General features: G+C 39.3%; 1 protein-coding gene across 3 annotated transcripts in view; it reads right to left on the minus strand.

Moving 5' to 3' along the window:
* CSMD1 (CUB and Sushi multiple domains 1) overlaps positions 1–26,387 on the minus strand; it is a 2,014,336-nt gene that overhangs the window by 101,120 nt on the left and 1,886,829 nt on the right. For all 3 annotated transcript variants that reach the window (XM_047713603.1, XM_047713595.1, XM_047713613.1), the window contains one exon: positions 4,782–4,967. In XM_047713603.1, the coding sequence (XP_047569559.1) occupies positions 4,782–4,967 (186 nt within the window). The remainder of the gene's footprint in view (positions 1–4,781; positions 4,968–26,387) is intronic.

The raw sequence follows: 26,387 nt of genomic DNA on the forward strand, positions 1-26,387 counted from the left end.
TGCTGTGAAGTGTGTAAACCTGGCGATTCGCAGACCTGTACCCCTGGGGATAAAAATATATGTTTATAAAGCTATAAAAAAAAAAAAAAGAAAAAAGAAAGGATGAATACCCAAGTTTTGTAGCAACATGGACGGGACTGGAAGAGATTATGCTGAGTGAAATAAGTCAAGCAGAGAGAGTCAATTATCATATGGTTTCACTTATTTGTGGAGCATAACAAATAGCATGGAGGACAAGGGGAGATGGAGAGGAGAAGGGAGTTGAGGGAAATTGGAAGGGGAGGTGAACCATGAGAGACTATGGACTCTGAAAAACGATCTGAGAATTTTGAAGGGGTGGGGTGTGGGAGGTTGGGGGCACCAGGTGGTGGGTATTGTAGAGGGCTCGGATTGCATGGAGCACTGGGTGTGGTGCAAAAATAATGAAAAAATAAAAAATTAAAAAAAAAAAAAAGATTAAAATGACCAATCACATGTACCTGGTTGCAAACTGCAGACTTGAGCTATCTCAGTTATTTATTTTTTTTTAAATCAGTAAGATAAGGAACGCAATAGTTTCTCCACAGGATTGTTATTATAACTGAATGACGTAGCACAGACACATTTGACATGGAAAGCTATATCGTGCCTCTTTTCCTCCTAATCTGACATAGTTGGCTCTTTATGTTGCAGTTTTATGATGGTGACTTGTTCATTGCCAAATAGAAACCACTTGCACTGGCATTCTCCATTGGAGACCAAGCTATAAAGCAGGTTTAAAAATCCTGGTGCGCGTAATTGCTTAACCCAATGAGGTATGGCCTTAACACTTACATATGGCTCATACATAGAAAACAGTTTGGCTTGTCCAGAAGGCATTCTGTGCAGCATGTGTTCCGGACGAAGTAACAGCCTTTAATTAATTAATTAATTAATTAATCCAAAGATAATGTTTTATTGGTTAAAATAAAATGCCATAAAAATACCACTGAGACTATATGTTTGTGATCCCCAATAAGCTGGATGATCTTTAGGAAAAATGATGGCTTTAAAGCCTTTCCTATAGCTTTACAAATCATGGAGGTATCTGTGTTCATCAGGGCATTTTTAGTACAATCAATTATGTCCCTAGAAATATTGACAACCAAAAAGAAGATTGATTTTGTAGGAAAATGGGAAATATTTTTTCAATTAAGTTTCCAAATTTTTGCATTCATTTAAAAACGTTTTGGAAAAAAGTATCATTTTGTATTCTGTTTTAAGCAAATAAAAACAAAAGTGAGAAGTCATTGTGATACTGGAAAAAAAGTAGACACATAGATAGATGGAGCAGAAAATTAAATCTCCCAAACACATAGTAAATTGATCTTTGGCAAAGGAGCAAAAAGTAATACAAATGCAGCACATCTAGACTTTTGATAAATAGTGTTGGAACAACCAGACATCCTCACGTCAAGATGAAGATAGGTACAGAACTTACACCTGCCCCCAAAATTACTTTGAAATGGATCAAGACCCACATGTGAAGTAGAAAACTCCTAGAAGATAACACAAGGGATAATCCAAGTGGTCCTTTATTGGGGGGATAACTCTTTAAGGGCAACACCAAAGGCATGTTCCATGGAAGACAGAATTGATAACCTGTACTCCATTAAAATTGAAAACAAGACACCATCATGAGAATGAGAAGACCGAAAGACACCATCAAGAGGAAGAGAAGACAAGCCAGAGCCTGGGAAGAGACACTTAGAGAAAGCATCTCTGATAAAGGACTGGTAGCCAGAATATTCAAAGAACTCTTACAGCTCAACGATAAAGCAAACATCTTGATTAAAAGCAAGCAAAAGCCCTACATATAAATCTCACCAAAGAAGGTAGACCAATGACAAATAAGCACATGAAGACATGTTTCCCAGCATATGCCACCAGGGAAATGCAAGTTAGCACAACAAGGAGATACCTCTACACACATATTGACGGCTAACGTACAGAACACTGATAAGACTGAATGCTGATGAGGGCATGGAGCACCAGGAAGTCTCACCCATTGCTGGGGAGGAAGGTATAAAACAGTGCAGCCAGTTTGGAAAACTCAATATACTCTTACCATATGACCCAACAATCATGCTTCTTGGTATTATTCAAAAGAGTTGAAAATTTGTGTCCACAGAAAACCTGCACCCGAATATTTATACCAGCTTTATTCATAAGAGACTACACTTGGAAGTAAGCAAGCTCTCCTTCAGTTGGGGGGAATGGATAAACTGTGGTCCACCCAGACAACAAAATATTGTGCACCAAAAAGAAATTAGCTATCAAGCCATCCAAAGACATAGAGGAACCCTCAATGCATGTCACTAAGTGAAAAGAACTATTCTGAAAAGGCTATATAGTGTATGATTCTAACTATAGGACATTCTGGAAGAGGCAAAACTATGGAGACAGGGAAAAAGATTAATGGTTACCAGGTATTGAGGGGAGGGGAGTAGGGTGAGGCAGATAGCAGGCAGAGTATGAAGATTTTTAGGGCACTGAAAATACAGGTAGACACCGTAATGGTTGACATATATATTTACCCATCTGCCCAAACCCACAGAATGTATGATGCCCAGAGTAACCCTTCTGTAATCCGAGCTTTGGGTGATAATGGGGTATCAAAACAGGTTCATCACTTGTAAAAATGAACCTCTCCACTTGTTGGGGGGTACTCGTGATAATGGGGAGGAGGGAGTATATGGGAAATCTCTGTACTTCAGCTTATTTTTCCTATAAGCCTAAAGTTGTTCTAAGAGACAAAGTCTATTTTTAAAAAAGGATGTAAGAATAAAAATTGCATTTACGTCATTTGCACAGTTACCTTGTCACTTATCATATCTTTCTCAGATGCTATATAAATTTTAAATGGCTTTCCCTTTAAGACCTAGCAGATACCTGACATTTTAAGCATAGCACCCAGAGCACTTAAAACAAAAACACTGATGCCTGTTTTCCATCCAAGACTAGTTGACTCAGGATCTCTGAGAGTCAGATCTGGACACTAGTAATGATTACACACATGATTTTATGTGTAACCAGAGTGCCAAACCACAGCATTAGGGAAAGGGCACAGGATTAAGAACTAGAGAGAATGGAATTCAACCCAAACTCTGCCAACAAGTGGCTTTTACTTCATTGGGAAGGTGGTGTGTGTCCTCCTTCTAGAGCTGTCAGGAGATTAAGAGATAAACTGTTTGAAACATGTGGCACGAGGTAGACACCTTACATTGACAAGGACTATTCATAACAACCTCTAGGCTCTGTGCAAAGAGAGCGATGTCTTAAATGCCTAGGAAATTGTTTTCATTATAAAGAGCCAAAACATACAATGTTATTGACATCTGTGGGGTTAGGCTCTCATTTCGAGAGAAAAAAAATTATCTAGGATTGAACTTAAAAACCTACCAATATATCTTATTATTCTCTTATAAAAACCTACCAACTATACCAGTATATATTATACTATTTTTAATTATAATAAAATAGTTCTTTATTAAATAAAAAAGTGAGAAATATTACTATTGTCTCAACAGTGTCTCACTGTTGAGAGGCCTCACTGCTTCTCAGGAAAAGCAATAATTATCAGCAAAATTAAAAAAAAATAGATGAAAATGATGACAAGGAAAATAAGAACTATGGAGAGAAGTCAACCATGTTCTGTAAACATTTATGTGTTCATAGTTAAGCAGTTCAAATAATTTTAACATAACCAAAATGCTACACACAAAAAGAGGTCAATAAACTAGTTTTATAACTAGTTTTATAAGACCATTTGGAAATACTTTTCAAATATCATAAGATCAAAAATACTGTTTATGTAGAAATATATAGTTCTCAATTTTTAGAAATTAAATAGTTAGATTACTTCTAGTTTGAAGCTAGTTTTAATATAGATACAAAGATATTTTGGTGTACATTTTATGTGCATGTATGTGTGTGTATGTGAACTTTTGCTCTCTTTGGCTCTGCACTATGGAGTTTATTATTATTTTTTAAGACTACAGTATAAGCACGAGCCCAAATTTCTGATCCTTTTAAGAATACTATATACCATATATATATATATATATAGTATATATCTACATATACTGTATATATACACATGTATATATACATGTGTGTGTATATATATGTGTGTGTGTATATATATATATATATACACACATATTTATATACCATAAAGAACTTTCCAGAAAATTTACTCTTCACAAATCAGTGACTCATTTACTAAACACCCATGTATTATATAGAGTAGCTGATACACTAAGAGGCAAAGCACTGCTTTAACCTCAAGGAATTTATAAAGAGGTGGGAGGCGGATAGGAAACTCATGTTGAGTTATGTCTTAATATTTTGCATAGAATACTATTGCCAAGCTATATGTCTCAATCTCCTCTTGAGGTCATCTAACCAAACTGAAAGTGACAGCATGGCCAAGGTTTGCTGCATAAATCACAGGGTCTAGATCTTGACGGAACCGACGTGATTCTATCTGACCAATTTTCAAGAAGGCTGAGTTTATCTTTTATGGTTGCAGCACTTTCTGGGGAAGAGACTGGTTTTATTTTTTTTATCTTATCGTTTATTTATCTATCTATTTTTAGCAATTTCAAATTTAGACTGGCTCTAATATCACCACAATGCAAGAGACCAGGGCCTCACTTGCTGTAGAAGAGGGTCTCTGTACTTCGTAATCTGGAACTCTCACCCATGAATCTCACTCCAAATTAAATCTGCCAGGATATGCAAAGGCCCCGGACACTCACGTTTACACATGGGGGGCTTCCCTGTGTTGTTCCATAATCCGTCTTCCCGACACACAGCGGCTGCTTGCTGGCTGGCTTCCAGCTGAAAGCCCTCGTTACATTCATAGGTCACTTTACTATCCAACGTGAACTCGTTGCCCGTAAATGAACCATTTCCTGGGGACTCGGGGATTCCACAGGACACAGCTGGAAAGAAATGGCAGAAACACAGTTATTCTTACAAGATGTTATGACACTTCGTTGCTCCGTTGCTATGGTTCATGGCCAGTGCATAGACGAGCAGAGAGGTTTTTATTATTTCTAATGTGTGGGATAAGTGGATACATTTTCAACGTTTTAAGGATCTTGAGGGTTGATGAGAAACCATAGAAAACTGCTCAGAGTAGAGCATCTGTGTGATTAGGATCCCGGAAGGTAAGTCTGACTGCTGTGAAACCGTTGAAACACACTGAGGTGTTTTCTCGGACGGCCATGCTCAGGATGCCAAAGGGTAGGCTTTCTACTTCATCTAATACTGCAAAGAAAGGAGGGAACAGCATCTCTACCATCGCAAAATCTACTGATGTCTCGGTGCCGAGATCTCTCAGGAATCAGAACTGAAGCCGACAGTCTAACCTCCCCTTATGTGCACCTTCCCCTCCCTCCATGACTCCTCTTCCTTAAAGCCCCAGGCATTTCTAATAAAACGCAAATCACTGAGCCAAGATGACTGATGCATCTACAAATATAGTATTTGTTATTTTATAAATTACCTGTCAGAACACAAGCCCTTGAGGAGGAAGGAGGAGGAGGAAGGGAAGGTGGGAGGAGAATGGGAAGGTACCTAGAGCAGAGAGCGCAGTGCTAAGCAGGCTGCTCTCAGTGTGAGGCCACACAAGAGAGTGGGATGAGGGAAGCGGACATGTTTTAAAGACAAGGAAGATGGCGGGAGAGTTCAGGGTAAACACTGTCTTCTTCAATTCCCTAGCTCTGATCCAGACTCATCTAGTATGAGATATAAGGAAACAAGACAAAACAAACCAACATAAAATACATCTCAAGTGACGTGAATATAAGTTGCAGTAAAGAAAACAGTAAGACAGGACAAAGAGATGGGAGAGTCACTCCCTACAACACAAACCGAGTCCAGGTGTTCTTGTCAAAGAGAACTTTTCCAATAACTAGAGTACTGGCCTCCATGTATGCGATCGATATTTAACATATTATTCATCTCATGGATTCTAAGTTTGAGTCATTTGAAATGTTTCCACATTATTCTAATAAAAAAACACATGTAGCTTGTTAGAGCTTAAAGGATAGGTTGAATGACTTTATATAAACTTATAGTTTTACAGATAAGGAAAACTGAGGGTCAGAAGGAGAAAACGACTCGCCCATGCAATCAGAGGGACTCTGTGTAGAACCTGGGCCACAGAGCAGACCTATGACTCCTGAGGCCACCTTCGAATCCTACGAGAGCCCTATGAACTACCTGAGGTTCACTCTGAGTCTTCTGGCTGTTCTGTTGTTTCTTTAGCACAACCTTCAATAAATACAATGGAAAATTATGAGAGAGCTAAAACAATGTTTACATGTAGAGGCTGATAAAGATGAAACTTCTGGAAAGTCCAAGAACTCAAGTTTCTCTTGTGCTTAAATGTCTAATCAGCTATTTCAACCATCTAAAACATACATATATATAATACGTATGTAATATATATTATTCTAATAAACATTTGCAATAGATAGGGGATAAAAATTCAAACATATAGACATGATTTTGGACAAAGTATTTAAAATAATTATTAACCTCTGGCTTTCCAAAGCCATTGCTTTATTGAGGCAATGTATTGAGCATCTGCAAAATGTTCATCTTAATTTATTGAATTCAGTGAATGTCCTTTGTGACTGGATCTCTTGGAATCACCCATCCCTTCTTTCCTCACCAGTTCCTCTCGGATTTCACTCAAACAATCATTTGCTCATTCTCACGAACCTAAATTTCTCTCCTTGCTAAAGCATGCTCAGTGCCCAGCTACCTTCTAGCTCTCATTTGGGGTCAAATGAAATGACATTTCTTTGGCAGGTAACATTCTGCAAATATCCATGAAACCCTACCTTAAAGGGATTCATACCCTGGAGGCCAAAACAGAAAAGCTTTCTAACAAGTTCTGCTAAATCTGGAAGCTCACTTCATACATGAACCCTGATTCCAAGGACTTAAGGAGACCCACTTTCTGTCATCCGATCAACAGCAGGGAATCTTTGTTTGGCCTTGAGTGATGGTTTTGGCCACTCTAGACTGTCTTAACAGTAGGCCTTTTGGTGGGGCTTAAAAAAGGTTGGCAATCAATCAACCATGACATTCTCACACTTCTGATTCAATGAAGATAGATGGCATAACCATTACAGACTTAGAAATTTAGGTTCATGGGATAAAGGAGCCTCCCATTAATGTCTAGTATCGTCTCATCTATTCATTCCTTCCAAAAATTTTGTATGATTACTAAGTGGCAGATATTCTTAAGATCACTTTTTAAATGTCAATGACCTAAATGCATATGACTTTCAAAATACGCAGAAGGTTCTTACTTTTATTATAGCTGAAGGGAGTAAATCTTCTTCATTTTTTTAACTATACGAATACAACATTATAGTTCCCACCAACCTAAGTGAACAATCACCTACTCATCCCTTAAAATCTGACTTTAAAGTCAGATTTCTATATTAGCTTGTGTCTCTGACATTTGCCAGATCTATGGTTTCAGTTAAAAGGCTTAATGAAAGTTATCTCATTGCTTTCAGGTCAATAAAGGCCACCTCGGAGAAAATTGTGTGGAGTAAATGACATAATGTATACAGAGCAACTACCACTGGGTTCATACAATGTAGACATCCAATAAATAAGAATGCATTATTAGTATTAGCAGTAGAAGTTACATACATGATCATCATTTATACTTATTTGTTTTGTAAAGAAAAACATGAGTTGACAGGATAAACTCCTTGTAATCTCTTTATTAAAGAGAGCAAAGAGGCAGAGGAAATCAGTAGTAAATCACCTTATTTCCATTACATATCATGAGATATTTAACATTTGGTTTCAAATACATAAGTGGAAGAGCTACTCCACTGTCCAGTGTCCCTATTGCTCTTTTAGAATATGAAGCCTTTGTGGGATTTTTTTTTCTTACGTATTTAAGACCAAACCGTAGCCATTCTTGTCTTTGTAGGGTTAAATGCTTCTCTGATTTTTTCCCCATTTTTTTAAATGATTGTTCCCTGTAACTAACAAGGATCCTTTTCTTTCTACTGCCCATCAAGTTTCAACACGGCACCATTCGCTTTGCTTTCTGTCTTTTTCTTTTTTCTTTTTTTTTCTTTCGTTCTCCATTTTTTCCCTTCAAAAAGCTCAGTAATTCTTGGGCTTTGACTGTCGCCTTAGACTTGTGATTCTCATGCCCTGATATCCTCTTAGTCCCCTTGAGCAACGCCCACATCTCAGGGTAAATGTGTGTAGGTTCTGGGTGAGAAGCCCAGGAGAACTGACCTTCACTGTAGCTGTCCTGACAAACTTTCTCCAGTCAGTCTGGTCAGATCCTTTCTTTTTTTTTTTTTTTTTTTTTTTAGATTTTATTTATTTATCAGAGAGAGAGGAGAGCGAGCGAGCACAGGCAGACAGAATGGCAGGCAGAGGCAGGGGGAGAAGCAGGCTCCCCGCCAAGCAAGGAGCCCGATGTGGGACTTGATCCCAGGACGCTGGGATTATGACCTGAGCCGAAGGCAGCTGCTCAACCAACTGAGCCACCCAGGCGTCCCTGGTCAGATCCTTTCATTCACTTCTTTCTCTACACAGCCCTGTTCTGGTTGGCGTCTAAGCATTGTCCACTTATTTGAACATCTGCTTCATACTCTCAATACCTTAGCTCACACACCCATTATCTCACAATGGAATGTCTACCTTTTCATTATCTGGACCCCAGTCATAAGTCTAGGCAAACCCGGAGGGAGATCAATCCCCACACCATAAAGCCTAGAGTAAAAATAGTATCCCGCAGTAGGGATTCCCATGGCCTGGTTAAGGTAAGAGATATGTTTAAATAAAAACATCTAGGAACATGTAGGAAATCTGGTAGGTACCTGGTTTATAACCAAAAAAACTAGCTGAGCATCAAATACGAAAGGAACATAAACAAAAATGAAGGACGACTGATAAGCTCAAGGACAAGTGCTCACGAAATGCTCTATGAAGAACAGTATGTGCTAAGAGGTACAGAAGAGGACCTGCATTGCAAGAGAACATTGCAAATCCCTCTGCCGAAAGCATGAAGAAGAATGCAGTGATGTAGCCAAGCCCTCAAATGCAGATAATGGATTTCTGAGGGGTTTTAAGTATACAATTTAAGCATATAAGAATTTCCTATCAATTAAAATTTATAGGGGTGCCTGGGTGGCTCAGTGGGTTAAAGCCTCTGCCTTCGGCTCAGGTCATGATCCCAGGGTCCTGGGATCGAGCCCCATTGGGCTCTCTGCTCAGCAGGAAGCCTGCTTCCCTTCCTCTCTCCGCCTGTCTCTCTGTGTACTTGCAATCTCTGTCTGTCAAATAAATAAGTAAAATCTTAAAATATTATCTATATGCATGTCACTATATATATATATATATATATATATATATATATATATACACACACACACAAAGATATACACACACACAAACATATATATGTATATATAAATATAAATATAAATTATGAATTCTAATAGAAGAGGGACATCTGGGCGGCTCAGTTAGTTCAGATCTGCTTTCGGCTCAGGTCATTATCTCAGGCTCCTGGGATTGAGCCCCATGTTGGGCTCCCAGATCAGCGGGGAGTCAGCTTTTCCCTCTCACTATCCCTCTGTAGTCTTCCTCTCTCTCTCTCCCAAATACATAAATAAAATCTTCCTTAAAAAGAATTCTAATAGAAGAATATTTCAAATTGCCATCTATAATTTGGTTCTACTCTATAATATTTGTGCCCGTGTTTGATCTGTGTTTATAATAATGTTGTAGCCCAAGTAGCAGTGAATTTTTTATAGCCAATAAGCATTAGGGGCAGATAATATAGAGATCATGTCACTTATTCACTACCAGCCTATTAGATAAAAGACCTTAACAATATTTTTGCTGACTATAAAATTCTGTGTTGTTTTCTTTCAGCCCTTAAAAAATGCTGTTCCACTTCCTTCTACCCACCAGGGTTTCTGATGAGAAATCTACTGTCACTAGAATCCTTATTTCCCTATATGTGATCCATTGTTTCTGCCTGACTTCTTTTAGGCTTTTTTTTTTTCCTTCTTTGCCTTTAGTCTTCAGAGAAAATTCTGCCACGATGTGCCTTGTTGTGCATTTCTTTGGGTTTCTGGTATTTGGGGTTCACTTAACATTTTGAATCTGTTAGGTTTACATCTATTTCCAAATTTGGGAGGCTTTTAGCCATATCTCTCCAAATACTTTGTCAGCCTCTCCATCTTCCTGCTCTTCTTCTGAGACTCTGATGACACACATCAGGTCATTTGGTAAGTCCCATGGTCTGGGAGGCTGAGTTCATGTCTTTTTAAGCACATTTTCTCCCTGTTTTTCAAAGTGAGTAATTTCAATCATTCTATCTTAGATTCAGAGGAAAGAGGAACTTTCCTCTGTCCTCCCTATTCTGCTGTTGACTCCATCTACTGAGAGTTTTTCCTCTTTATTTCAATTATTGTATTTTTTAGTTCTAATCATCCCATTTGGTTATTCGTTATACCTGCTATTTCTTTGCTGAGACTTCCTTTTTCTTAATTATTTATGTAGACTCATAGGCATAATATAATAAAATGCTCATCTACATTATAATTGTTGATGATGGCTGCTTTAGAATCTTAGAGCATTCTAACATCCATGTCATCTTGGCTTTGGCTTCTGTTGATTGTCTCATCTCATTTAGTTTGATATCTTCCCATTTCTTGGTATGACAGGTGATATTGCATTAACACCTGGATATTATGAACATTATGTCATTCATAAGATTCTGGCTTTTATTTAAGTCTTGTGTTTTTCTAAGCCTTATCTAACATCACTCTAGTAGGTGAAGGGAGGTACCACCTCTACCTTCAGGTTGCGGGTGGAAGTGCAGTCGAGTGGGGTCTTTGCTGCATAAGGTGGGAATTCCAGCTTGTTTCCAGGTCTCTGCTGATACTTCCCTAGCTGGGAGAGTAGGGGGCACTTCTTTACTGGTTCCCATATGGCATCCACTGACATGTAGAGGGATGATGGCTTTGTCCTGGTTGAGGAATGGTCACATTTCTGACTTCCAAATATGTGTCCTATAATACCACCCCAGCAAGAGAAGTGAAGGGGAGCTCATCACCAACAGGTGAGCTGGGGCCCAGTGTCCCAAGTGCTATCACTGATGCTGCTTCAGAGCCTTCTTGTCACCACCCAATGGGGAGGGCTGGAGCATCTAAGATAGCCTTAAAAACTCTCCATTTGGTCTTTGCAGCCAGTGGTAGTGTATGGCCACTGGTTTTTCTGTAAGGTTTGAATGGAGACTGATTATTGACTAACTATTTCCATCTTATCTGGCTGCCCATTCCCTCTTCCTTGGTCAGGTAGAGCAGACTTTTCTCTTGGGAATTTTTTTGTTGCCTGTGACCATTGGTATTTCAAGGTGACCAGCTTCCCCAGCATCCTGTTAGGGATTTGAACCAGTAAAGAGAACCCAAAAATCCCACCACTAGGTCATTCCTTCTATCCTGAGGTCCTAAGCCAATTTATCATCTTCTTTCTATCTTTCAGAGTTCTCTTACAATTTTTAAATATACTTTCCAGGGATTTTAGTTGTACTTAGGGGAGTAAAATAGAGAGAAGAACATCAACTTCATGTTTCTAGAAGTGGAAGTTGGAATATCTCTTTAAGTAGCTTCTTGATCTAAGGCTGAGCAAGAAAGGTTCTATGATAGATTGGTAATGTCTGCCATGGCAAAGAAATTAAGAGGCACATAGACCATGGACCCTGTAATATCTGATCACCTCAGCACTTGCTGTCTGCTCCCCCTACATGCTTACCTCTTACCTGAATGGTGCCCATTACCACTCCTTAATGGTATGAAAATCCTTACAGGGCAGAACATCCATACACATTTTCATCCTTCCTGCTGCCTTGAATATCATAGCTCTCAATAAATATATGTTAACTTTATTTATTTAGGGAAAATGGAAAAATATTATACTACCAAAGGTATAATTTTAAAGTTTTTTTTAAATTACCATGGCACTAAATTTCAGTATATGGATTAATAGTTCATAATTAGAGCAACCAACCGTAAGAAAATGTTTCACCTTAAGTTTATAATGTATAAGTACTATATTTTATTTTATTAAGAGTTTATTTATTTGACAGAGAGAGACAGCGAGAGAGGAACACAAGCAGGGGGAATTGGAGAGGGAGAAGCTGACATGGGACTGGATCCCGGGATGCTGGGATCACGACCTGAGCTGAAGGCAGATGCTTAATGACTGAGCCACACAGGTGCCCCAGCACTATATTTTAATTCTGAATATTTTTACTGACCATGATATTTTTATGAAAATAATTAATTAGAAAATTTTAGGTATGTAACAGCCTATGAAATTCTTTGTACATATTTTTATTATTTTCAAGGATTTGTAGAATTTCATTTTAATGAAAATTTTCTTTAGACCCATTAATATAAATACGTATAAAAGAGTTATATTTAGATGAGGAATTATCCTATGATTTCTATGTGTTTTCCAAAAGATCAGCTAACTAAACTTATATGCATGTCCTAACAACATATATGGTTACTCAAACATGCATTCTTATAAACTATATCTGTAAAGTTCTAATTCCTCACATTGTTCATGTTCTGAATAAACTCAGCCACATTTTGTGATGAGCTTTAGGTTATCCCAAGTGGCCATTTTGTTAGTTACAAATGTTGGATCTCTTCCAAGAAGAAATATCTCTTAATTTGATAGTATTCAACTTTATCTATCTTGAGCATTACTGAATTTCTGTGAAGTAGATAAAATAAATGTAAGTATTCTTAATATCTCCTTCATACTGATGAATAGGATAGACTTCTTGAAGAAATGGATTTGGGGACTAGTAGTGGTGCCCCCTTTTACATAATGTTTAGCGGAGTGGATTATTTTCACTCTAGGCAAATAGATCTATAGAAATGATCTAACATTGTCCAATGGGAGAACAGGGAGCATATCTACGATATATTTCACACATCCTGCCAATCAGCGAATGAGAACAACCCGTTCCTGCACTCCCTTGACAATGTTCATTATCTACTATGTGCCAGGATGGGTACAAAGTATGGGGTCATCGGTAGTGGATAAAACTGAGCTTTTCCTTTACCTCTTAAACCTTAGAAGCTAGTCATGAGATTTTACTACGACTTGATGAGACAAACTGGCTCAGAAAAAAATATACAATTACGGCCTATAAAAAACTGTAATTAGTGTTACAAATAGACAGAACAAGATACTGAAAGAAATGGAAAAAGTGAAGAAAGTTATTTAAATTAAGGCAGAGGGACCTCAGTTAATGCTTCAGTACTGAAGCACCACGCCTCAGGCCAGAGGTCCTGGAAGGCACCTTCAGGAGAGGAGGAGGCCCTGCCTGAGTCAGGAGAACACTGATCAAAGGCCAGGGTGGCGCTGACCGGGGCGCCATGTAAAGCAAAGACTGAGAGGTGATTAGAGAAGGTGTTATTCAGAAATACCGTGTAGAGCCTGGATTTTATGTTTTATATCTCAGAACCCCTTCAGAGGATTTCAGCGGTGTCGTGACAAACATCTGTCTGTGTTTTGGTGAGGCCATTCTGACCTCTGCCTGAAGAAGGAACTGTGAAGCCCCAGGCCCCCTACCATTCCATAGCTCAGGATGGACACCATTTTATCTTCCTTTCTTTGAACTTCTCATGCAGGTAGGGTTCTTGTATATACAAAATTACACTTGATTTTTTCCTGTTAGTTTGTCTCATGTCAATTCAATTCTTAGACCAGTTGGAAGAACCTTTAAAAAGTACAGAAAATGTTCTCCCCCACACCCCAACAAAGTGAATGGACGGGGACACCCTCAGAGGCTATGATCGGCAGGACCTGGCAGCTGCAGGCAGAACTTCAGGTAGAACAAGAGAGAGAAGTGCGTTAAGCAAGTGGGTGGACTGGAGGAGGCTCATTTTCTGACACAGGACAGAGAGTTCTGTCACAGCATTGAGACCCAGAGGTGCAAAAGATGTTTCAGTGGGGCAGGTGGACCTTTGTGCTTGGAGCTGAGAAGAAAGGACGGGGACAAGCATAGAGAAAGCGGTATTTCCGGTACTTACTGCAATCTCCGTAACACTCTCTCTGAATCATCCCAGACGTGGTTCAAACCACAGACTGCATGACCAGACCATAAACTGAACTCAGTATCCTCTAATCTACAAGCAATGTTTAAGGAATAACAAATTCTTATCTTTCACTCGGTCTCTCTGGTGAAGAGACTTGTCACTGTTTATTTACGGACTCATGATTGATTAAAGCATGAACCACGGAGCTAATTTGTTGGAAGAATAAAACATATCAGCACATTATAGATGCAGACCTTCAAAAAGAAAACAGAATACCTTTCCTCAGATATCTGGAGAATTGATGTTTCCCGCAAAGATAACTTCATAAATTTATGTTTGGTTCCACTTTAAAGTTTTATCAGAAGTATATATATTGTTAATAAACATATATACATAGTAAATAAACATATACATGCATATATATATTCTTATCCTATGAATTATTTAATCTGAGTTATAAAATTATCATATAATTTGGGGAAGGCGAAACATTATTATTCACATTTTATAGATCATGGTGCTATAGTCCAAGTTAAGCACTGAAAGTAACATTGGTGGTTAGTTAGTGGGAAATGACAGGAAATAGGTAGATAAATGCCTCATCTTTCTTGAAAAAGAGCCAATAAGCCCTCAATAATCACATAACTACTTAGCATTCTAATATAACTTTCAAGGGGAATTTTAAAAATGACTCCTTTGGTCACATTGGAAAAGATAGAATTCAGGTCACCTGTCATGTCATGTCCTTTCCAATATGATACATGTTAATAAATACAAAGCAGAATTGGGAAGGAAGTAATAATAATTAACAGTTTAATGATTCAATCTGCACTGATTCTTCTTTCTAAAACAAGAATTTTCTGCTAATAATTTAATTCTATTTCAAAGAGTAGAAAATGTTCCTGAGCTAAATGGACACAGCATCTCTACTTTTTCCCTCACTTTGAGCAGAACCCTAGTTAGATACTAAAATTAAAAGGGTGAATTGATTATTTAAAGTCATTTTCTTCCTGAGTGTCATAGGTATTTAGGATACCTGGTCAGAGTCATGATTTTCTTTTGCAAGAAGATTCCTTTAGAAATAAAACCTCAAGCGACATCTAAGCCTGAAGTGTGTCAGAGCAGAATTGTCCCCTGCAGAGATGCAAGACTGGGGCATTGGTGTAAACAATGATATTTGTGGCTTCAGTGGCTATTCATTTCTGTCCTGAAATCTGTTTAATTTGGCAAATACTTTTAAATATACTTTTTAAGATTTTTATTTGTTTATTTGAGAGAGAGAGAGAGAGAAAGCATGAGCAGAGAGAGGGGCAGAGGGACAAGCAGGCTCCCTGCTGAGCAGGGAATCCGATGCAGGACTTGATTCCAGGACCCTGAGATCATGACCTGAGCTGAAGGCAGATGCTTAACCCACTGAGCCATCCAGATGCCCCAAGGAAAATATTTTTTTTTAAAGATTTTTATTTATTTATTTGACAGAGAGAGATCACTAGTAGACGGAGAGGCAGGCAGAGAGAGAGAGAGGGAAGCAGGCTCCCTGCTGAGCAGAGAGCCCGATGCGGGACTTGATCCCAAGACCCTGAGATCATGACCTGAGCCGAAGGCAGCGGCTTAACCCACTGAGCCACCCAGGCGCCCCTTCCAAGGAAAATATTTTAATAGTTATTCAGTCTTGGCTTAAGAACTCTCATCTGTAAATGAGGAAGTTTTCCTTGGTCATCTGTATAGTCTCATCTCTAAAAGTTTACAATCCTACCCAAAAGCATCCTCATTGTATTAAGAGAAATGTGCCTGCCAGGTCACCCACTTCCTCCTGCCACACTGTTGTAAAGTGTCTTTTCCCAAATTATTTCTACATGAAATATGGAAGAGGAAAGTAAAGGCAGATCCCTAACTCCCCTTATAGGCACACTTAGGAACTTCCCTGGGACAACTCTAGGCAGGGCAGAGCAGCCAGCATGGTCTCTGACTCCTAAAACTCCACTACTTGATTTTTAAAAGTCAATATAAAATATTTTATTTAATACATAATTTAAAACACTGTGAAATGTCCACATAGCTGTTAACAGTTTCTGTAATCTTGCACTGGGGTGCAGGTCTCCAGTAGCTTACAATGGTCAAGCACCTCTTTAGCTTTCCCGGGGAAAATGCAGTTTTTGTTTGGCTGGGCTCTTCGAACTCTGGACATTCCAGTAATCACTCAAGCAAACACATGATGACTTTTTCATGACAGGCTTGATGAGGACCGCCAGCCAAAAATGGCATTTGAGTATGTTTCCCATCCAAGTACTAACCAGGCCCGACCCTGCTTAGCTTCCGAGATCAGACGAGATCGGGCGCGTTCAGGGTGGTATGGCTGTAGACAATTTGAGTATGTTTCATCTGGAGAGTGTGTCTCTGTAATAAGCCCTTGACCACCCAGCAGTTTCATCAGGACCTCGCATGTGACCCACACCAGCCAGGGACAGCATTGAGTTTAATCAGGGAGCCTTGGGTACCTTTGTTGATGGATGAGAGGAGATCCCATCCTCAGCCATATGAGCTTACAGGCACGGAGCTGCAAGCTGGCATATGGGCATTTCGAGTTTCAAGTTTGATTAATTAACAGTTATTTGATCATAACTTTCTCCATCAACTCGTTCCGTACAACCAGTGATTTTAAGTAGACATACAGGTGATACACAAAATGAATAAATGAATTCGCCTTTAAAACAATATTTAACAAGGGGTAAAATGTGGCTCAAGAATTCCTGCATTAAAAAGTATCAATCAGGGGCGCCTGGGTGGCTCAGTGGGTTGAGCCGCTGCCTTCGGCTCAGGTCATGATCCCGGGTCCTGGGTTCGAGCCCCACATCGGGCTTTCTGCTCAGCAGGGAGCCTGCTTCCTCCTCTCTCTCTGCCTGCCTCTCTGCTTACTTGTGATTTCTCTCTGTCAAATAAATAAATAAAATCTTTAAAAAAAAAGTATCAATCAACAGGGCCAATATCTTCTAAATGAAATGTCACCACCGTCGTCAGTGTGCTGGAAAATATGACACGATGAGACTTTAAGAAGGAGAAGACGGCACCCCTCCACTATTAACTTTTGTTTCAGGCAGTAAGTCCGGGAACCTTTCAGTGCAAGCTGAACATGGCTAGGTTTGGGGGCATATTTTCGGAACACAAAGCAAATCTAGTCCTGTCTTGCCCGAGTTGTGTCTTTGGTTCATGCCTGCCAGCCAAACACGTGTGTGGTGAGGGCCCATTATCACAAGTTTACATACAAAAGTGCAGTTAAAGCTTTGTGTGATGATTTCACATTGACTTCTCATTAAAAGTCTATAGGAAAAAGGATGGAATATTTGAGAACATGGATTCAGAGATAGGAAAGTCTGAGTCTGTTGTTTATTTATGACTCAGAAAATTCACCTAATTCATAGGAGCTTTTGATTCCTTATCTGTAAAATAAGAATCATCATGCCTCCTCACCAAGGTGACCTCAGTAGAATGTATAATCTAATGCACAGAGCAAAACCTCTGGTACACATTAGACTCTAAGCAAATGGCCAATTTTATTATTGTCTCATAAAAATAATCATTCTTCAGATTTAATAAAAAGGAAAGCATTCCTCCAACGCTACAGTCAACTAAAAACGAAACAGGTTTGGAAGAAAATTTTTCCTTCCATCTTGGGGACCGAGGAAACCAGGGACAGTTAACCACTCAGAGGTAGTATGCTCCTGTCAGCAGGGACCAGGCGGTACTGGGCTGAGAGTGGAGACGTAGGTTTAGTGCTGGCCATGCTAGCAGCCATCACTGTCTCCCCAAGAGAACTAGGACAGAGCCAGATACACTAAAAGCTGAGCACAGGGGGTACCCTGTCCCTCAGTCGGTGAAGTGTCTGCCTTCAGCTCAGGTCATGATCCCAGGGTCCTGGGATCAAGTTCCACATTGGGTTCCCTGCTCAGCGGGGAGTCTGTTTCTCCCTCTCCCTTTGCCCCTCCCGGCTCCTGCACACACACACTCTCTCTCTCTCAATAAATAAATAAAATCTTTAAAGACAAAAAACAGCACTGAGCACAGGATGCAGATGAACCCAGGCACAGGGAGGTGGTAGAGATGGATGACACATTAAGAAATCTCTAACTTCAAACCACAGCATCTCCTACTTCAGTACAGTATCTGGCATCACCCACTCCTGAGGACCTGAACGGAATGGAAAGGCAGAGGAAGAGTGAATTTGCTCTCTTGCCTAAAGCCTTCTCCTGCCCTGGGACAGCGGTCCTCCTGGTTCTCCTGCCTTCAGATTCTGACCAAGACTTAAACCCCACTGCCCTCCCTCCCACGTCCACTGTTTTCCTTGGTTTTAGGTCTTCCTACTGGGCTGAATTACACCCCAGGTTTTCCTGGTTCTCCAACTTGCAGATAGCAGATCCTGGGGTTCCTCGCCTCCATCATCAACCAAGCCAATGCCTCTATGAAACCCCTGTGAATGATATCTATCTGCGTCCTGTCCATCCTGCTCCCCTAGAGAACCCTGCGGTGAAGTGAGCATTGGCCATATTTGATAACCAGCCAATGGCTGTGTTGGGGCTGGGATCTCAGAGTGGTTGAGACCAAATTATTGCCTCTTAGTGATGGTTCTATTGTCTCTGAGGGGCTACCTGCTGTATTTCACCGCAATCACGTTTTCTATTTCGCATTGGACCACTAGCAATGAATAATCATATGCATAAATTGTTAGAAATATATTTTCAAAATATAATTTTGAAAATATAAGGCCAAAAAAAAAAAAAAAAAGAAAAGAAAATATAAAGTCCACATTGAATTTGAGCACTGATGGTCCTCTTTTGGACCCTTTGTTATTATTGTTGTTGTTGTTATTTTAATTCTCCCTGTCTTCTCTGATTTCCCAAGTACTTCTGAGCGTAACTGGATACAAAGCAGTACCCACTTGCTGCTTACTTTGCCAGAACCCCATATGTCACTGACACCATGCTGGAGGCTGAGACAGACAATGATGGTAAGAGCAGGTAAACTACTAGAATAATCGCAAGGCCCTGGGACTTAACACATCTTGCTGCCTTCCTCCATTCCCCGGGGACAGGGGCAATGTCAGACACTTAAGAAAGAGCAATGCTGGCATCAAAAAAATCCTTCCCTTTGTTTTGAAGGACAAAGAAGAGTCTCGGAAAATGAGGACAGACAGAGGGAAGGGATTCCTTGTATTTGCAGACCTTGAAAGCAAACAGATGGACAAAGATAAAAAAAAATAAGTAAGTAAATAAATAAATAGACAGAATGGAGAAATGAACCGGGAAATGCAGGATAGCAGGACTCAGCTGAGAACTATATTGAGCTGTTCTAAATCTCTTGAACATATTAGCACCCCATGGCACAAGGAAGGAAGGAAAAAAGCACTTACTAATTTGAAGCAAACAAAAAAAGCTGTGGGAGGAAGGTGACCCAGTAGCTCAGCATATAAATGGCTAATTACAAGGAAAGGCTCTGACTTGGCAAGCAAAGTTGTCTTTGGGGCAAACCCTCGCCTTATGGCTTACACCAGGATATAGAAAAGTAAGTGACTTCTGTCCATCTGCTTCTAGAATCCTGTAGGAAGCCACAGGCGCAAATGTTATAAAGAACCCTAAAGGTGGGGATCATTTCTTAGGAACATAAAACAAAATTTCATGCAATGGAGAGCAAGTCCATACAGAGAGAAAGCTAAAAGAAAGGAAAACACCATTCAGGTGTGTTACAAGCCTAGTCTGACCACCTCCTGCCACTGTGCCACAGCACTCAGTCTCCCATGTTTGCAAGTGACCTTACCAAGCTTTCAGTCGGCATCAGAGGAAACCACACAAGGACCAGATGCACTTTACTTAGGGCTGGTTTTCATGGGAATTGGCATTTTGGGGGCCAGCTTTCTCTAGTCTGGTGAGTGGAAGGGTCATGAGAGCATCATGTTGTAACACTATCAACACAGACACATGTGCTGATTCTGATCATGGACAATTCACTTCACTGATCTCAGCCTGAGATTCACCGCCTGCCAATAAGATAGTAAAATCTCCCCCGTGGTTGCCTGGCCATTGGGTAAGGTTGGTTAGGGAATGTTAACCGTGGCTGCAAACGAATCAGTCAGCACGATCGGTTGTCCTCGTTCCTTCCCAAGTGAGAGATGGAGTGGCAGAGAGTGACCGAGTTGCCTCCTGAAAGACAAGGTTAATGCCGTGTTGACTAATAAATTCTCAAAACTGCTGACCTGAGATTTTGGCTATGCTTTATTTAAAAAGTTTTTGAAAAACAGGGAAATTAAAGAAGAAATAAACCTGGAATGTAAACAGGGAAGGCCGTTAGGAGCAACAGGACATAGCTAAGGAAAGAGTGAGCTCAGAGCAAGATGTCACCCTTCCTTTCCCACTGTTGGAAATTCAAAACCATCCCACGTTTCTGTAAGAAAAGCTTTATTGGTTCTTTCAGAAAATTTAATTACAATTCTTTAGAAATAGCCAACATGAATTTAAGCAATTGCGAATTTAAAATCTCAATAAAGTAGGCACTACAGGCAAATTAGGGTCTTCATCTCAGAATCAAGGACCAGAAAAATTTTCTTCTCTCTCTCTCTCTTTTTTTTTTCTTTTATGCCCAGGATATAAGCATGTAGAAGGGCAAAAAGTTAAGAACAAAACCTTAAAAACAAAACTCTATGGTATCTATGCTAGAAAACATTACTATAGATGTCTGCTCATGGTTTTTTTTTTCCCTCCAGTGACATACATGAACCTTTATTTAGTGGGAGAGTAAATAAATCAATGTGTCTAGGGCCAGAAGAATTTCCCTAGCACATCTAAAGAGGTAACCAGCTTGGAATTTCTCAGTTCATAAATCAAGCAAATAGTGTGTTTACCATTTCATGGGGAAAAAGAAAAAGAGAAATATAGACAGATATAAGATATATGGATATGTGATAAAGAGATGGAGAAAGATATTGATAGATGATAGAAAGATATATAGATAGATAGATAGCCTACAAAATGTCTCATAAGGGTTTTTCTCAAAATATGAAAGGAAAATCAAGAGTAAACTAAAATTCATCAATAAATCACAAGTATTAATAAAGCTGAGAAACTAGATTCCTTGGTAATAGTAGGAAAGCAACAGAGATAATAAAATGAGTCTGAGGGACAATCATAAAGGAAAATGATTGAAGATTATGGTTTCTATGGGTTTAGAGGTTATCACCCACTACCTGACCAAATTGTTTCTTCCAACACTAAATGAACTATGTGAACATTGGCAAATGACTGCTCAGCAATTTAAATTAAATTTTAATAATATTATGCAGATTTTATAACCATATTCTTTAAGGTTGATTACTAAAATTGGCCATAGGCAATGCAAAGTGCATTGGATTGTAGAAAATTGCCTCTTTTTCCAAGGGCTCCTGGTTCTAACTCTCCCATACAGCTCTTGGTGCTTAAACTTCTATTTCATTAACGGCACTACTACAACAGGTAATGAAATGAAGCATCCTAATGTTTAGAAACTACCAATCACTTAAAAATTGGAATTTGAATATATTCCAATAAACAACTCCATAACAATCCAGACTTGTGGTTCACTTGAAGCTCAGCCTTGGTCAGAGGGAGAATGAGGTGACACGTAAAAAGGTATAATGAATCAGTGACAAATCTAAAATTTAAATTCAGCTTTTGCTGACTTTTCCATAGGGAATTGAACCAAGTAAGCAGCCAGTGCAGTTATTCCTTAAGTAGGTGGGTTATAAATTAATCAACTAACCTTATAAGTTAGTCTCTGGGGCACTCTAGTCCTTGGTTAATTGTGGCTCTCTCCTGTTATTTTGTTCTAATTTCTGGAGAAGCTCAAATAAAAACATCGAAGAACACAGTAGCTTTAGTAAAACTATAACCATCAGTTTTTGTTTTTTGTTTTTTTAAATAGGACACCATGGTATCTATCCTATGGTTCTGCAGATGGCATATGGATGGAAACCTGATCACAATTCCAGTAGACTCCTTTGACTTCAGTTTCCACGATGAAGGGGAGGACAGTACCACTCTGATAACTGCTTGGTAATGGAGGCTCCAGAGAGAACAGAAAACTCAGCTGCACAACTGAAAATTCACATTTACATTCATTTCCCCCAAATGCCTGGAATGAAGAGCCAGTCATTTGCAGTTGATGTGAAATCATAACCTTCAATTTCTGCTGTCAACCTCAGGAGGAGATTCCACCTGGATGATTTGGGGTGTCATTAGTCATTAGCAAAGAGGTACAGACCAACAAAAATCCACAAAGGTTTTCAAAGGTTGACTAATGTATCCCATCTCCTTCATTTTCTCCTTTCATGCTCACTGTGTGTCCAGTGCTAAGTCTGGTGCCCAGCATGGAAAGAGTGCAATAAAAATCATCCAAGGAATGAATGGACCCTGTCCTTCTCTACAAGATCTGTTCAAGCCTCAGCTAGTTGACCAGCAAACAAGTATTTCCCCTTCTTGAGCACATATAAGAAAGGAGACATAATTGTTCTCATCTTCAAGTTGGGAGAATTTTTGCCCAATCCCTTCAGCCCCTGTGCCCCCTCAAATTACCATCTTTTGACCTCAATGACCCCCATTCTAAGGTTAGCTATGTACTATAGGTCACCCGGGCTTCCTCTTGGGCTCACTGATCTTTCAGTTTGAAAGAGATAATGTAGGTCACTGAAGCAATCCTTATTTTCCAAGTGAAATCAAGACCCAGAGACACTGAATGAAGTTTTTAACAGGTTCACACAAATACTGAAGAATAAATTGAGAATCAGAATTTAAAGCTCAATATATCACTTTAAAACTAGTTCAAAATCCTCTCTTATATGTGTAAATACATACACTAAATTATATTTGCAATGTGTATGTATACAATATACTAGCAATGTTCTATTACAGATTTTATTAAATACTATACAGTGAGGAGAACTAGATCATACCCTCACTTTAGTAATATGAATGTAAAAATGTCAACCAACATTCTTCACTTTGTATTACATCATAATACATTATCATTTTGTTAATTCAATAAATATGACATATAATAATATACTACAATAAACATATTGTTTCAATAATTATATAATCATATTAAAAGCCAATGGTTGATCATATTTTTATATCACTTTGTATATTTTTTTCTCCTTCATTCCATAGATTAAAGAACTACCTAAATCCGCTCATTGAATCCTCAGACTAAGAAATTGTGTTCATGTTATCTTCATTTTAAGTGGGGACTTGGATGTCCAAACATAGTAAAGACTTACTCAAAGTTCAGTGGGCAAGGAGCCAAGCCAGCCTCCAGTGTCAAATGCCTCACTCTGAAGTTTATACTCCTTAAACTGCAGTGCAATGGCCTTTTTCACTGTGATAAATAACACAAAATATTTGGGACTCCCTTTTCCCCAATATTTCTTTCCAGGAAGAAAATATCAGGGCCCGTGTCACTAACATCTCCAGATTTTCAAAATTTGAAAATGACTTTCCCATTTTTTTATGCCATTGGCTTCAAAAAAAATCTCTCAGTTTGCTGCCTATAAATATGCTTACTCACTTTTTATAGAAAACGATAAGACCTTCGAGAAAACCATAAGTCTCTCCAAGACCTGCAGGATTCATAACAGAGTATCCCCACTGTTTTCATCCTGAGAGGTACAGAGTAACCCATCATGGGGTGATTCCCATTTATAATCAATAGTGCTGATGTACGCAGACAAACAGATGCGTGTAAGTCCGTAACTCCCTGTGTGAAGATCATTAAAATATATTTCTGACAAATTTCTGAAAATAATCAGGCTAAATGTACAACAGTAATCTTCTATGGGAGATGGTATGATTTCTCAAAAATCCAAATTTAGAAACAATAATAATAAAAAAAAACTGACAGTGCCCCCTTCCCTGTCTGAGCAGCTACATCTCCTTACAAAATGAATGCTCACGTGCATTCAGTTGTATTGTGGGCATAGATGCAGATGATACCAAAACCACCTCCATCTGAAGTCCCCTACATGGGGTTCATTGGTTCATTGCAAATATGCTATTTCTTATCTTTATAATTGCCTGTCAGATGTGCTTTATCATGGAGGCAGCATCTAACTCAAAATACAGCACCATCTGCACAAGATCATGGGGTCCAGTTTCCCTTTCATTTGATTTCTTCACATGACATTTGGATGTTAACTACTCCAACAAATGAAATGCCATTGGGTGAGCTAATAGTCTATTAGAAATTGGCACAGTAATTACTCTCCAGACGATGCATTCTTTGGCCAATGCTCTTATAAATTATTTTTAAAAGAATATTACCAATGATACCTAGCAGCAAAGTCAAGAAACCAAGTGATTTTCAGAGTCAAGGACCTGATGCATCAAAGACCCATCCTTCCCCATTCTATGTCTGCAAAACCGAGATCAAGTTTTGCTGAGTCTGTTCCTGCAAATCCAAGCTGTTATAATTAGAGGTGAGAGAGTTTGCTTCAAAGCTTTTCCATAGACGAGTCCAATTTAATAATGTTCTCTATTAATCTGACCCAACTAGGAATATGGAACCAGGGAATATATCAAACTAATCCCCAAAACAAACACCCTGCACTAAAATCAACAAAAGATATTCGACAGTTAATTACAACTCCCTAAAAAGGGAAAGCTAAGAATGAGCTGTTTACCATTAGAAAAATCAATCATAGCATAAATTCATACGCCAAGAATGCATTACTTTAAAGAAAAATGCATTACTATCGACTAGAGAATGGTCAGCCAACTTCCTTTGCCGCGGCTAAAACGCATTTGGAGAACACAGTTCCTGGGGGTCCTTATGTATGTGTGCCCAGAATTTTTCAGGTCAAATTGAAAAACTACTGGAATGACCTCAAGTGTTTCCTCTGTGAGTCTCTCTCTAACAGTGCCCTAGTTTTGATTGGGATCAGAAAGGCAGATGTGGCAGAGAAAGGCGGCCAAGAATCTGACCTTTTATCTCCAGTTGTAGTGAAGCCCCGAGGTTCTTCAGTTTCAATCCACATAATGTCGCTGTGGGCATAACTTTCTGAAGAGCAGTTACTTTCTATTTCTTTTTTTATAGGAAAATAAAAGGGACAGAGTGTGGAATTGATAGGTTTGGATTATAGACTTGAAGGGTGGGAGGAGCCAGCATCTGAGGGGTTGTGCAATGAAAAAGGAAAGGGAGGGGATATTCAGGGAGTGAGAGGTGGCCATGCCTGTGGGTTTCCTTGGCCTGCCCTAACGGAGTGTCCTGCACTTGGGGGTTTAAATAACAGAAATGTACGACATCAAGGTTCTAGAGGACAGAGCTGGAGGTCAAGGTGTTGTAAGCGTTGGTTCCTTCTGAGGGGCATGAGGAAGCGCCTACTCCAGGCCAGTCCCTTTGGCTTGCATGTGGCCATTCTCTACCTATGTCTTTTTCACACAGTCTTCCCTCTGTCCCAATCTCCTCTTCTTAAAGGACAACAGTCATATTGGATTAAGAGCCCACCCTAATGACCTCACTCTAACTTGCTTACCTCTGTAAACACTCTCTATCAAGTTTGGTCACAGCAGAAGGTACTGGGGATTAAGACTCCAATATATCTTTTTTTGGGGGGGGATTTCAGGCCATAATACCATGTGGCATAACACCCCTGAAATCCCACTGTCTAGCATCACACACCTAATCACAGAACACTACAGCCTACATCTGCCATGCACACAGATGCTCTGATTTGTAGAAGCTATGCCTATAACCTCTTTATTGCTGTATTTGAAAGTTGAAGATAGCATCACCAGTGCCCTAATTTTGATAATTTTGATCTGGGTTTCACCCAACAACAGCATGTATGATAGAAATCTTACTAAAGAAGGCAATCAATGGGATGGTGAGACCATATTTATTTATACATAAGTTTGTATCAATGACAATTATGATCCAGGATTGTGAAAAATGCCAAGGATTCTGATATAAAACACCTCTCTCTTTAGAATGGAGATTTGTAACACACGGTCTTCAGATCCCTGCACCAACGTCATCTAGCATGTCCTGAAACTGCAGGTTCCAGACTCTGTAGGACCTACTCATTCAGAGCCAGAGAACCAGAGAACAGGGAGGCTGGAAGTTAGGGTCTCCCTTTTTAACAAAAACTCCTGATGACTCTTGTGAGCTGTGGAAGTTGAGAAGCATGGGTCCAGGAGAAGAAGCTGACAGACATCCGGACAA

Source organism: Lutra lutra, chromosome 2, assembly GCF_902655055.1.
Source record: "Lutra lutra chromosome 2, mLutLut1.2, whole genome shotgun sequence".
Taxonomy (NCBI): domain Eukaryota; kingdom Metazoa; phylum Chordata; class Mammalia; order Carnivora; family Mustelidae; genus Lutra; species Lutra lutra.